A 13,053-nucleotide genomic window follows, 5' to 3' on the forward strand; every position below is an offset into this window, starting at 1 on the left:
TCTCTCTCTCTCTCTTTCTCTCTCTCTCTCTCTCTTTTTCTCTCTCCTTGTCTCTGTGGCATACTAAATGTATACAAAGTAGATAGAAGGTAATGTCAGAGGGAAGGCATCAGCAATAGAAGAAAGGTGAGGGGCTGGTGCTTTCTTGTGGAAGGTGGGATTTGAGAGTTGAAGAGAGTCAGGTAAACTAGAGCTGAGAGAAATCTCAGAAATCATTTAATCCAACCACCCCATTTTACAGGTGAAGAAAGGTTCATGGAGGTGGAATGGCTTACCTAATATCACACAGGTAGTAAGTAGCAGGTCTGTATTTAACCCAAGGTATCAGGCTCAGAGATGTGTGATGGAGTCCTAGAGGTGAGAGAACAGGAGAACCAGGCCCCTAGAACATGAACATGAAGAAATGGAACCAGATGTCTAGACCTCTAGGGGGTTATTATTGCTGCTGCCACTGCTCTTCCTCTTCCTCATCTTCCTTCTCCTAATGATACATGGTATATATAATGTACATATGTGTACATATATACACATATATGTATGTATATATTTATGTGCATAAATATTATAAAGGAGTGCATTGTATATTGTGTGTCTATAATAGAACACACATGTGTGTGCACATATGTGCATACATGTACATTCACACACATACTCACTTCCCCTGTCTGGACCTTAGTTTCCCCTTTGTAAAATAACTGGATAAAATTACCTTCATATTCCCTTCAAGCCCTGGCATACCAGAATCTGTGTTCTTTTCATCAGATAAGTTGGAAATAAGTAAATAGTCCCAGAGTCCAGGATGATCATGCAAACATATGTCTCTTTTTACACAGTGGGATTGCCTTCGAGAAAAAGCAAGTGGGGTTTGCAGCCTCAAACTCCATGTGCAAACCAAATTCTGTTGCAGTGATTGAGGTTCGTACATGGTGGGAATCCTGATGGCTGTTTATTATATTCATTGTCAGAGCAATGTTCTGCAAACAGTAGGTGGTCAATAAATATTCATGTGAAGGGAGGAAGGGAGGGAGGGAGGAAGGAAGGAAGGAAGGAAGGAAGGAAGGAAGGAAGGAAGGAAGGGAGGAAGAAAAGGAAGGAAAGGAAAAGGAAGGAGGAAAGAGGGAAGGAAAGAGGGAAGAAAGAGGCCTTAGTTTAGGTATAACATTTGGAGCAGTTTGATATAAAGATGCCTGGAAGGATAGGGAGCAGAAAAGCCAGGAATGGATTAGGCAAAGGAGAAGATCATATCCTTACTCCTTCTGTCAGTCCCTTCACATGCAGGTGTGCAATGCTGCATGCATTTTTGAGCACTACTATATGCAGAATTCTGAACTGAGTGTTACAGGGAATATCACATTGGATAAGTCATATTCTAAGACCTTAAGAGACTTCCTAGCTTCAGCTTTGAATAAATAAGATACAATAGTGCATGATAAGAGTATTAGAAAGTCAGAAAGCAAAACGGGTGTGGGGGATCAGAATTAACAGGAGTTATTACTATCTGGGGGATTATGGAAGGCTTTGTATAGGAAGTAGAATTTCCTTTGGGAAATTCAATGATCAAATTAAAAAACAAGCCATGCCTTTAGACTACTTTAAGATTTACAGAGTGATCAAGACAATAACTTTGTGGAATAGGTGGTTCAAATATTGTGAACTTCATTTTACCAAAGTGGAAACTGAGTCTCTAAACAGTTGAACTGCTTGACCTTGATCCCATAGCTGGCAAGTGCCTAAAGAAGGATTTGAACTCAGGTGTAACTGATTGCAAGTTCACCACCACAGCACCGTATTACCAATTGAAGTATTCCATGCAATGACTTTACTGTTCTAAAGGACTCTGGCTAGGTTGAACAGCAGTGACTGAAATAAACCCAGCCAGACTGGGGCAGAAAGTTGGCATTTGGGTTCCCTGTGATTTATTCCCCCTACCCCATTCTCCTTGGATGACAGTGAAGAGGAGAGATCACTTGAGTTTGGGCTAATTTAGAAACAGAGTGATGAGTTCCTATGACTTGCCACACCATGGCCTCTGGCTTACTCATTTCTGTTTCTCCCATGGGATCTGACACTTCACAGGTGTTCAATGATAATTTAATTGACTTGAGTAGGGACAGCCTAGTGGGATGGAGAATGTGCTGTGTTTTAAGTTAGAAGACCTAGGTTGAGACTCAGTTTCTTCTTACTCTATGGGGGAACTTGAGCAATTAAGAAGTGATATCTGCCTTCTTTTTGTCTAGGCTTGGAGGAAAAACAGCGTGTCACTGGTAGGAGTGATGTCTCATGAGTTGGGTCATGTCCTCGGAATGTCTGACGTGCCTCATGCAACCAAATGTCCCTCTGGGAGCTGTGTGATGAACGAGTACCTGACGTGAGTCAGTTTCAGCATCTGACAAATCAGAGGAAAAAACAATCAGTAAAGGGAGGTATCGGTGTTAGTGCTCGAGGTGGAGTGTGTATTTGTGTGTGTGTGTGTGTGTGTGTGCCCACGTGCATGTGTGTAACAACAGCAAAGGCTAGGAGATCAAAGGAATATGTCTAGTCCCATCTCGGTCACCCTCTAAGTGTGCAGTGTAGGGCAAGTCATTAACCTCTCTGGGTCTCAGTCTTCTCTACAAAGAGGTTCCAAGTCTAGGATTAAGGGATCATTCTTTTATTAATTTGGTCATTCATCTTTCTATTCTTTCATCAATTCACTCAAAAAACCCCAACATTTGTTAAATGTATCCTATGTTCCAGGCACCATGCTACACTCTGAAGATACAAACACAAAAATGAAATTGTGCTTGTCCTCAAACAACTTATTTCTTTTGGGGGTGGGAATGGAGCAGCATGCAGAGAAATATGTCTCTATATGTATGCAGAGATCCAGGTCGCTCTCCATGTATTTTAATTTTATTTTAGACTTTTAATTTCATTGTTTTATAGGACTCCAAAAAAAAATTTCCTCCCCAATTTAGATTGGCACCTGCCCTGCAACTTACATTTCTAGAAGATTACTTGGAATCCTGAAATATTATGACTCAATGATATTCACACAATCAGTTTATGTCAAGACTTGAATCCAGGTTCTATTGACACTGAAGCAAATTTTCTAGCCATTATTCTAGGCTGCCACTCATATAATGTAAATATATATATATATGTATATGTATATATATATACATAGTTATGTTAAGGGTGGGGAAGGATACAGATAACAGGAAACTGGGCTTAGTTGGGACATTTATAGAAGGTGGGTCTTGTTTTGAGTCTTGATAAAAGTTAAAAATTCTAAAAGTTGGAGAAAGTGCATCCCAAGGACAGTCTATGCAACAGTGTATAGGAAATCCAGGAGGCAATAAATGGAATTTCATGCACTGGGGACATGCACTGGCTGAAGCTAATAGCTTTCACTGTTACTACTGTTTAATACCCCAAATCCTACTCCAATTTCTTATAATGCTTGTGAAGTATCCCTGGATTCTTGAAGGTTTTCTATGGATGAATGGAGACCTATGATGATGGAATGCAAATGAACACCTAAGAAATATCAGGTCCCAGTAGCAAGGAGAGAACACAATTCTTGAATCCTAGGCTTGAGTTCACATCCTCCTTCTAGCCCTTACTAGCTGTGTGACTTTGGCCAAATTAATAAACCTCCCTGGAGCTAAATGTTCTTATCTATAAAGAGGGTTGGACTAGATTACTTATGAAATATCTTCCAGCTAGAATTTGGTGATTATTCTGGTCCTGCTATTTGGACTGTATTGCTACTACCTTGACTAGTCTGCACACATTCAAATGTTAAGGGAAATTTGGTCCCTTTACGCCCATGAGGAACTCTTTGCCCACAAAGTGCAGCATTCCTGGGCCTCCCTTTACCTTGGCTAATCATGGCTGACCTTTTATACTCAAAGGCCAAGTGAGACACACCCTAGAGTCCCACCCAATTTCTTTTTATCTCCTTATTCCACAGCTCTAAGTTCCCAAAGGATTTCAGTGCAACCTCTTTCAGACATTTTAAAAGATACCTTTTATCTAAAAAACCAATGTGCCTTCTCCAAGCACCAGCATCAGAACACATAATAACCAATCCAATCTGTGGGAATAAAATCCAAGAAGTAGGCGAAGATTGTGACTGTGGGACACCCAAGGTATCTCCCATTTTTCTCCCATTTTTTTCAGTCTAATTTGGGGTTTAATAATTGTGCTGGTAAAGATGATGATATTGAATTTCATTATAATAGTATAGACCTAGGAAGACAAAGAAAGGCAAAAACAGCGTTCTTGCCATCAATGAGCTCACATTATAAAAACAAAGAAAACATGCACCTAAATGTGTACATATAAGCTATAAAATGGTGTAAATGGAAGCCGATCTCAGAGGGTAGTGTAGGTGAGTGAGGAGAGGGGAGAGAAGGGAAGGAGAAAGCAGGGGAAGAGGAAGGGAGGAGAGGGAAGGGGAAAGGTTAGGGAAGGGAGGGAATGACAGGACCAGAAGGAAGGAGAGAGGTGGGAAAGGAGAAGTGAGGGGAGGGGAAGGGAAGAGGTGGGACTGGGAAGGGTTTCCAGTGTCTTATTTGAGATATTTGAGAATTTTGAAGGAAGCCAAGGAAGCCGGGGGTAGAAAGGTGAGGAGGGAGAGCATTCCAGGCACTGGGAATAGCCAATTCAAAGGCAAAGAGTTGGAAAATGTATTATCATGTAGAAGAAATAGTGAGAAGCACTTAGTCATGGTATCATATAATTCATTGAGGTGAGTAAATTGTAAGAAGATCAGAAAGCTAGGAAGGGTCCTAGTTGTAAAGGAAGACATGGTCAAGGGAGATGTATGAGCGATGTGAAAAGAGCACTTCTGAATGGTAGCCTCATTTTTTTTTCAGTGAAGTGTGAACAAAGGTCCCCAGGACCCAGATTCAAATCTCCCTTGACACTTAACTACCTATGCTGGGCAATTTGCTTAGTTTCCCTGGACCTCAATTTCTTTCTCTGCCAAGTGGCAGCATTGGACTAGATGACCCCTGAGGTTTTTCTGCTCTCGGTTTCTAAGTCAATGATCCTAAATGTCAAAAACAGAAGAAATCAGTTCCCCTAATGGGACAAAAGATAAATAATCCAATTTCTATCATCATGTTTGTGTGTTTGTCCAAGAAATGTGCAAACCCTTGCTGTGATGCCGAGACATGCAGATGGAAGACTGGAGCCCAGTGTGAGGGGGCCACAGCAACACATGCAGAGTAAGACCACCTCTTGTTCTCACTTTTATTTTACTCATTTGAACTTTCTCCTCCTTCAGAGGTTGTGGCCAAAGTGAAACTGTTTTTCTGATCCTTCCTTTCCTTCAAGGTCAAACTCGGGTGTCACCTACTCCCACATTACCTCAAACAAAAGAAGGCTCTCTCTCTCAGAATGTTTCCTAAACATTTTGCTTGGACCTATGTTTTCTGTTCTTCACTTTCTAATTAGATATGGACAGCTCTGAAACCACATGGCAGAGAGGAGAAAGCACTAAACTTGGAATAGCCAAAAAAAATCTGAGTTCACATTCCAGCTGAGGCCCTTAATAGCTGTGTGACCCTGGGAAAACTATCTTAATCTCTCTTGGTCTCAGCCTTCTCATCTTTAAAATGGGGGTAATTGTTTCATCTACTTCACAAGATTATTGTGAAAGCTAAATTAGATGATGATGCCAAAATAAAATCTTTGCACCCTTTAAAGCTGATGTAAATGTTAGTTCTCCCTCCCTCTTTAGTTTCTAAATTTCTTAAATAAAATGTAAGCTCCTTGAAGGCAGGAATTGCTTTCTTTTTCTTTTCTTGTCTTTGTGCCCCCCTCCCCTCCCCCAGCACCCAGTCTAGATCCTAATTACAATACATTTAGTTTTTTAATTTAATTAATTTATTTACTTTTAGTTGACAACATTCAGTTCCATAACTTTTGAGACACAAATTTTCTCTCCTTCATTCTCTTCCCCCCTCCCCCATGATGACATGCAGTCCAATATAAGTTTTACAAGAACCTTCACATTAAACATTAGTCACGTTGTAAAGAAGGATTATAACTAATGGAACGAACGAGAAAGGAACAAAACAAAACAAAAAAGAGAGAGAGCAAGTAGTTTGCTTCAATCTGCATTCAGACTCCATAATTATTTCTCTGTGGATGGCCTTTTCCATCATGAGTCCTTTGGAGTTGTCTTAGAACCCTGCATTGCTGAGACGAGCTCAGTCTATCAAACTCAGCCATCCTAGATACAATGTATGTGTAATTCTGTATGGTGTTCTCCTGGTTCTGCTCCCCTCACTCAGCATCAGTTGATATAAATCTCCCCAGATTATTATGAAGTCTGTCTGCTCCTCATTTCTTACAGCACAATAGTATTCCATTATATTCATATACCACAACTTGTTCAGCCATTCCTCAGTTGATGGGCATCCCCTTGATTTCCAGTTCTTTGCCACCACAGAAAGAGCTGCTAAAAATATGTTTGTCCATATGGCTCCTTTTCCCACTTGTATCATATACCTGTTGAGTTGCGATGTTGGATTAAGGGCAGCTACTCACAGGACTTTATGCATATTAAGTATGTAACGATTGTTGCATTAAATTGAAAACAAAATACATACGACTAAAAAAGTAAATGCTTTTGAAAGAAGGTAGAATTACACAATCTTCTCACATTATTCTCCCTGTATTTCAACCAAATTCATCTACATAGTATTTTCTCTGTGTGGGATTATATCTACCACTTCTGTACTTTTGCATAGGCTGTGCTGCTTACCAGTCTGCCCTTTTTGCTTAAACTGCTTCTTGGAATCTCTCTCTTCAAGACTAAGCTCAAGTGCCCCTTTCTCGATGGGACTTTTTCCTAATTCCTCCATTTGTTAAGTGGCTTTGAATATATTTTGTATCAAATTATCTCTGGCTATATTATTTTACCCCAGGAGAATGTAAGCTCTCTGAGGGCAGGAACCATTTTTTTTCAAAATCTTTGTGTACCTAGAACGTAGCACTGTATCTGGTACATGGTAGTTAATTAATAAAAGCATACTAAACAATATAATTCTTCTCTGACTAATAATTAATATTATAGTTACATGATATGAATATAGGTTATCATTTTTGCCATTGCTTCATGATACTTAGCCATATCTAACTGAATGCTTCATTGATATTATTCCAATTGAATTCTCCATAGCTCCAGTTCTGTGCTTTGCAAACCTTAAAACTTAATATAAATGTCTGTTTTGGGGACTATTATCAATTGTATTAATAATCTGAAACTTCTCCCCTTTTCTTAGTCACCTAATTCCAGGCCCATTCCTGATCTTATTGTAAATGACTTTACCTCATATTTCTTAAAAAAAAAAATAATGCTCTCTCAAATTCCTGCCCCTATAACTCCATATATTTCTGACTTTACCCATCTTCTCTGTCCTCCTTCCATTGTTAATGGATGAAGTCTTCTGCTTCCCGGCCAAGGAAAATCTGTGCCCTTGTTTCATTGTTTCCATTCTCTCCTGCTTTCTCTATACTTTCATGCCATTGCTAATCCCATTCACTTGTCCAACCAACAAAAATGTATTAAACATTTGTGCTCTGCTACGCATTGGACCAGGTACTCAGGATACAGAAAGAAATATGGATCAGACCCTGCTCTCAACAAGCTTGAGAACTGAGAGTAGCCTGAGAGTGGGGTGGTAATTATTGAAGAGGGAAAAAAACCAGTGCCCCAGATTTCCATAATTACGGAGGACAAATTATATGTAAGGGAATGATATGATTTTAGGGGCAAATATTTCTTTTACATCTTTCTAATCTCTTTTCTCTTCCCCTTCAATTAACTCCTTCCTTTATACCGAATAAAATAAACAAACGAAAAAGAATGAAAGTATGTTCATGTCTCTACTCTCCTAATAACAAAATAAGAACACTCTTCTCCTTATAATGTCGTCCCCTTGCTTCGCCATTAATATCTCCCCTCCCTTTCATTTCCAAAGAATAGACAACCTGTGTGTCCTCTGTTTTCTCACTAGTCTTCTGTCCTTTGCAAGAAGGTTTCTCTCCACATAATTCTACTCAAACTGGTGGCTTCCAACATCACCAAGGATCTAAGTGACAAACTCACTGGCCTTTCCTCAGTTCTCATTCTCCTTGAATTTTCTTTTTCTTCTATCAAGCATCTCTATCTTTCTGGAAAGCGTCTTTGGGTTCTCTGTTGCATTTGTATCCTGATTTTTTTGCTAATCTATGTTCTAACTCCTTCTTTCACTCCTTAATGGTGAATATTCCTGTTCCCATTCACTAACTTTGAATGTCTCCTGAGACTCTGTCCTGTGCCTTCTCTTCTTTCTTCTCAACCTCCTCTTCCAATGGTGTCCTCAGCCTCCCTGAGATTAAATATCATCTGTACAGAGATGACTCATAGATTCCTTTATCTATCCCTAAATTCTCCATGGCCAATCAGGCCTACATCTATTTGTCCACTATAGGCCTCAATGGTGCCTCAAATTCAAGAGGTACAAACTAGAACTCTTTACCTCCCTCTTGAAAGCTACCCCTCATTACAAATTCCCTATTTCTTTTGATGTATCGTTTCCCCATCCATCCAGGCTCATATTCTCCATATCACTACTGATCACTATCCTTCACTCCTTACTTGATACCCCTGCCAAAGGCAGAATTTATTTTGTTTAACTATGCTTATTAGTTAAAGGGGTTTTCTCTTCTTTTCTCCCGCAGGCATAGAGCATGGGGAAGCAAATTGTTTGGTAATTAAAAACAAAATTTATATTAAACTTTGAACTTGTCTATTTCTAGACTGCTTAATCTTTTTCTCATTTGTCACAGAGACAAGTTTGGAATGGATGATTTCTAAGGTCTTTTTGGTTCTATTAGTACTTCTGACCATATCTGCCCTTGGCATTATCAAACTTTTCCTGCTCCCACATCTAAAATATCACCCCTCCCTCCTGTCTGTCTCAATGGATCTCTTAATTCTCTTATGACTTTCCATCTCATTTCATATTCAATCATCCCTCTTATTACATCATACACTCCTGGAGGGCATGGATTATGCTGTTTTTATGATGCATTTTAGAGTTTCCATGATAATGACATTGGACACCCAAAAAGAAGCATCTTCACAGCCACCACCACCATTAGCAGCAGCAACATCAGCAGCAATAGCAACAACATCTTAATTATAAGCAAAGAGTATTGATTTCCATGCCAAATTCTCTATTGGTTCAATTAACTGCTATTTAAATAACAACCATTTCGATAATAATAAAAATAAATATATATTGTTAGTGAATTGTTTTCAGTTGTGTCCAAGTTTTCATGACTTCATTTCAAATATTTTTGGCAAAGATACTGGAGTGGCTTGCCATTTCCTTCTCCAACTCATTTTACAGATGAGGAAACTGAGGCAAATAGAGTTAGGTGACTTATCCAGGGTCACATACCTAGTATGTGTCTGAGGTCAGGTTGAACTCAGAGAGATGAGTCTTCCTGACTCTAGGCCTGCCACTCTATTCATTGTGCCACATAGCTCTCATATCTATTTAGTATTTTAAGAGTAGCACAATACTTTACATAACATGGTCTCATTTGACACATAGCAACCATGCAAGGTAGGTGTTTTATTATTCTCAATTTCGAGATAAGGCAGCTGAGTTATAGGGAAAACAAGTGACTTATCCAACCATTAGAGTCAGGGTCTGAAGTCAGTTCTTCTCCTATACTATGCCCTTTTGCATCATGAATTGTTTTGGTTCAGACTTGTGCTAGGAATACATAGCGTGGAAACTCCTTCCTCCCTCACAAATTGGGAGCCCGACTATAAATTGCAATTTCTTTGAGCACCTATGTGGCTTTTTTTCCTCCTCCTTGAGAAAAAAAAGGGTTATCTTGCTTTCCTATTTGTATCCCAGAATTTAGCACAGTGTTTGGCACATAGTGGGCACTTAATAAGATGCTTTTGCATTCATTCACTCACTCACTCATTCTTCCATTTATGTATGCATTCATTCACCGAGAAGATTTAAGTGACTTGTCCAACTCACAAAGCCAGTAATTTCTGGAAGCAGGATTTGAACCCATTTTCCTTGACTCCAAGTTACTGCTCTGCTACCCACTGCACTATACCCTGCCTCAAATGCACCATGAACACAAAATGATGTCAGGAGCGCAAGGGTGTTGGCAGCGTGGCAGTTTCCCTTCCCTCCCACGTTCACAGGATCAGACGTCATCTTCACTCTCTGGGTAGCACGCAAATGAACAACATGCATCTATTGAGCACTTACAATGGGCTGTGCCCTATACCTAGGGTAGAGGATATGCCTACTGAAGCAAAGATAGCCCTTGCTCTCAGGGAGTTTCCACTCTAATGGAGGATCAGGGTACACATAAGGGGGAATGCTGCCAACCAAGCAGGGGTATTTTAACTGGAAAGCTTCCAGTGCTGGAATCAGTGGAACAGATTCGATGCAAACCCTGATCTGATCACGGCTCCTGAACAGGTGAGTGAGTGGGAGGTGGAAAGGGAATAATTCTGGAATTGGATCCTTATATGGCTTTAACTCAAATTCCCCTTCTCTCTGGAGGCCCTTCCCAATCTCTCCAGCTGTTACTGCTTCTACTACCTTCCCCTACCAGACTACTCTCCATTTACTTCATATATATCTTATTTTTACCCAATTATTTACATATTGTCTTTCCAACTAGAACATGAGCTCCTGAAGCGTAGGGACTGTTGTGATAGAATATTGCGTGTGTGTGTGCATTTTGTTTTATTTTCCCCTTTCTTCATATCCCCAACTCTTAGTACAGTATTTGGCACCTAGTAAGTGCTAAAGAAATATTTGTCAACTGACTGAGGAGCTCATAGAAAGAGGAAGAATTCAGATCTGAAGAGGTTGGGTCCTTGAAGGCATTTTCACTGATCTAGGCAAGAAGAGAGCTGGCAATGAGAGCCCGGGAGTAAAAGTTCTCATTTTCTTATTCCCATTTTCTAGATGAAGCAGCTAAGGCTCAGTGAGCTGAAGGGATCCATCTGCCTACGGTTCTAGAATCCACACAGGAGAAGATCCAAGATGAGAACACAATTTCTTCTGAGTCCAAGGCTGTTTCCACCATATTATGGTTTCTGTCTTCGGTGATAAAGAGGAGCTATTGGTGGAAACAAGAAAGAAATGAGTTGAGCTTGCTTTTCTTTAATCTTTAGGTTATACGTATGGTCTTTTCAATTGTACAGTTAGTGTTTTCCCATTTATCAATGCTTCTCCTACTTATGATTGCAATGATATCTATGCAGGTCTTTTATATGTCTTCCACAATCCCTAATGATAGTAGGTCTGTGATAATTTCATGTGAACTGTGTGCCTTTTTATGTGACCATTAAAGAAATCTTTGGGGGTAAGTGTTTTTCTCCATTTATTTCTTCTTAGCCTAGATATTTAAAGCTCATCAGATGGTGAGTAAACTAAAAAGAAGAAAGAACAAATTATAGACACATAACAAATGAAAATATCATCTTCCCTGGGAATTTTCTGCCTCACCATCATCCTCATCCATTAAAGCAAAACAAACAAATAACACACATATGTAAATAGATAGGTAGGTACATAGATAGATACATAGATATACATATATAGTCTTTGTGTATTTCAGTCATTCTGCACATGATACCTTGATGGTCTGTCTCCTCTCAACTGCAGCCTTGTCCTTGCCCTTCCTCCCCCCCCCCCCCACGCCAAGCTGGTATAATTTACACAACAGACTCACCCAGTCAGCTAGAATGGGTCTCAGAGTTAGCTATCAAAACATGCTTGGGACGGAGAATGCATGGATTCCCAAGTGTGGACAAGAAAGGAGAAATGGCAGGCATCCCTAACTGTATGGTCTTGGTAGATCCTTACTTCTCTAACCACTAGATTTTTGAATTAAGGTTCAAAAAGGTGACTTCATAAGTTCCAGATGGGAGAGAAATGGACAGGCATTAGATGGAAAAGAAAGACCTTTTGAAGGGCACTGTGGATTCAGGAGAAATCATCAGTGCATCATGGCAGCCAAAAACCTAGAGTGATATTATTTGTCATTGAGAAATCTAGCATTCAGAAAGAGTCAGGCTGTTGTCCTTCTGTGCTCAGGGCACGTCTTGAGCATTATGTTCAATCTCAGCTCTAACATTTTAGGAAAGACATTGGTGAGCTGAAGACGGGACAGACAAAATCAGCTAGGTTGGTAAGGGATTGGGCTCCTATTCCTTCCAAGCATTGTAAGAACTGGGAATGTTTCAATTGGAGAAGATCTAGGGAGATATGGTAGTTGTCTTCAAAAATATGAAGGACATCTTAAGCCCTGGAACTGGTAATTAATTTAAGTTCATTATAATAAAAATCTCTTAATTTGAAACATTCAAAAAATAATAGAACTCATTCTTATAGGTGATGATGAATTCCTCAGTTTTTTAAGTAAAGACCAAATGGCCCTTTGAAGGAGATGTAGAAGAACATTCTTTGACAGTCTTGTTCCACTTCAGGGTCTCTGAGATACTATCAATTTTGTGATTCTGGCATTCTGTGATCCAGCCAGAGGCTCCCTTTTCTATATCAAGCCAACCTTTAAAGATCAACAGAGCCCAGGGTTCAATAATGTGCATTCAGGGTAGCCCTTTGTTCATACTCTTACTTAACAAGTATTATTGAGAAGTTGGGTGGTGTAATGGGAATGCAAATTTGGAAGATCTTCCCTGCCCCTAGGCTAATGTGCACCTGAAGCCTGGGGAGGGAGGCTTGTTTTTCAGTAGATACTTCTTGATTGGCCAGTGAGTCAATAAGGTTGTTACATTCTCTGAGCCAGGAGAAGGCTATATAAGCCCTGATGTGTAGCTTTGTTTTGGGACTCACTTTGAGAAGTGTTCTGTGATTTGATCTGAATTATGGGAAGCCGTTGTTGAGAGTCCCCCAGCTTTGAAAAACCCAGATGTGGAAACCCAGATGTTGACTGGGTATGGATGTAATGGTTGGACAGTTTGGAAAGCTGTCAACTTGATCTGTTAATGTCTTGATA

At 39.8% G+C, this 13,053-nt stretch overlaps 1 protein-coding gene across 1 annotated transcript in view; it reads left to right on the forward strand.

The window, feature by feature from the left end:
* Positions 1 to 11,395, forward strand: part of ADAMDEC1 (ADAM like decysin 1) — a 31,004-nt gene extending 19,609 nt beyond the window's left edge. Inside the window, exons 10-14 of the mRNA XM_069067967.1 lie at positions 834 to 915; positions 2,238 to 2,368; positions 3,956 to 4,133; positions 5,131 to 5,216; positions 10,998 to 11,395. Coding sequence (XP_068924068.1) covers positions 834 to 915; positions 2,238 to 2,368; positions 3,956 to 4,133; positions 5,131 to 5,216; positions 10,998 to 11,001 — 481 coding nt within the window. The 3' untranslated portion in view covers positions 11,002 to 11,395. The remainder of the gene's footprint in view (positions 1 to 833; positions 916 to 2,237; positions 2,369 to 3,955; positions 4,134 to 5,130; positions 5,217 to 10,997) is intronic.
* The last annotated feature ends 1,658 nt before the right edge of the window (positions 11,396 to 13,053 follow it).

This window comes from Petaurus breviceps, unplaced genomic scaffold, assembly GCF_028583685.1.
Source record: "Petaurus breviceps papuanus isolate PSGF00001 unplaced genomic scaffold, PetGlider_PUasm1.0 139, whole genome shotgun sequence".
Classification (NCBI taxonomy): domain Eukaryota; kingdom Metazoa; phylum Chordata; class Mammalia; order Diprotodontia; family Petauridae; genus Petaurus; species Petaurus breviceps.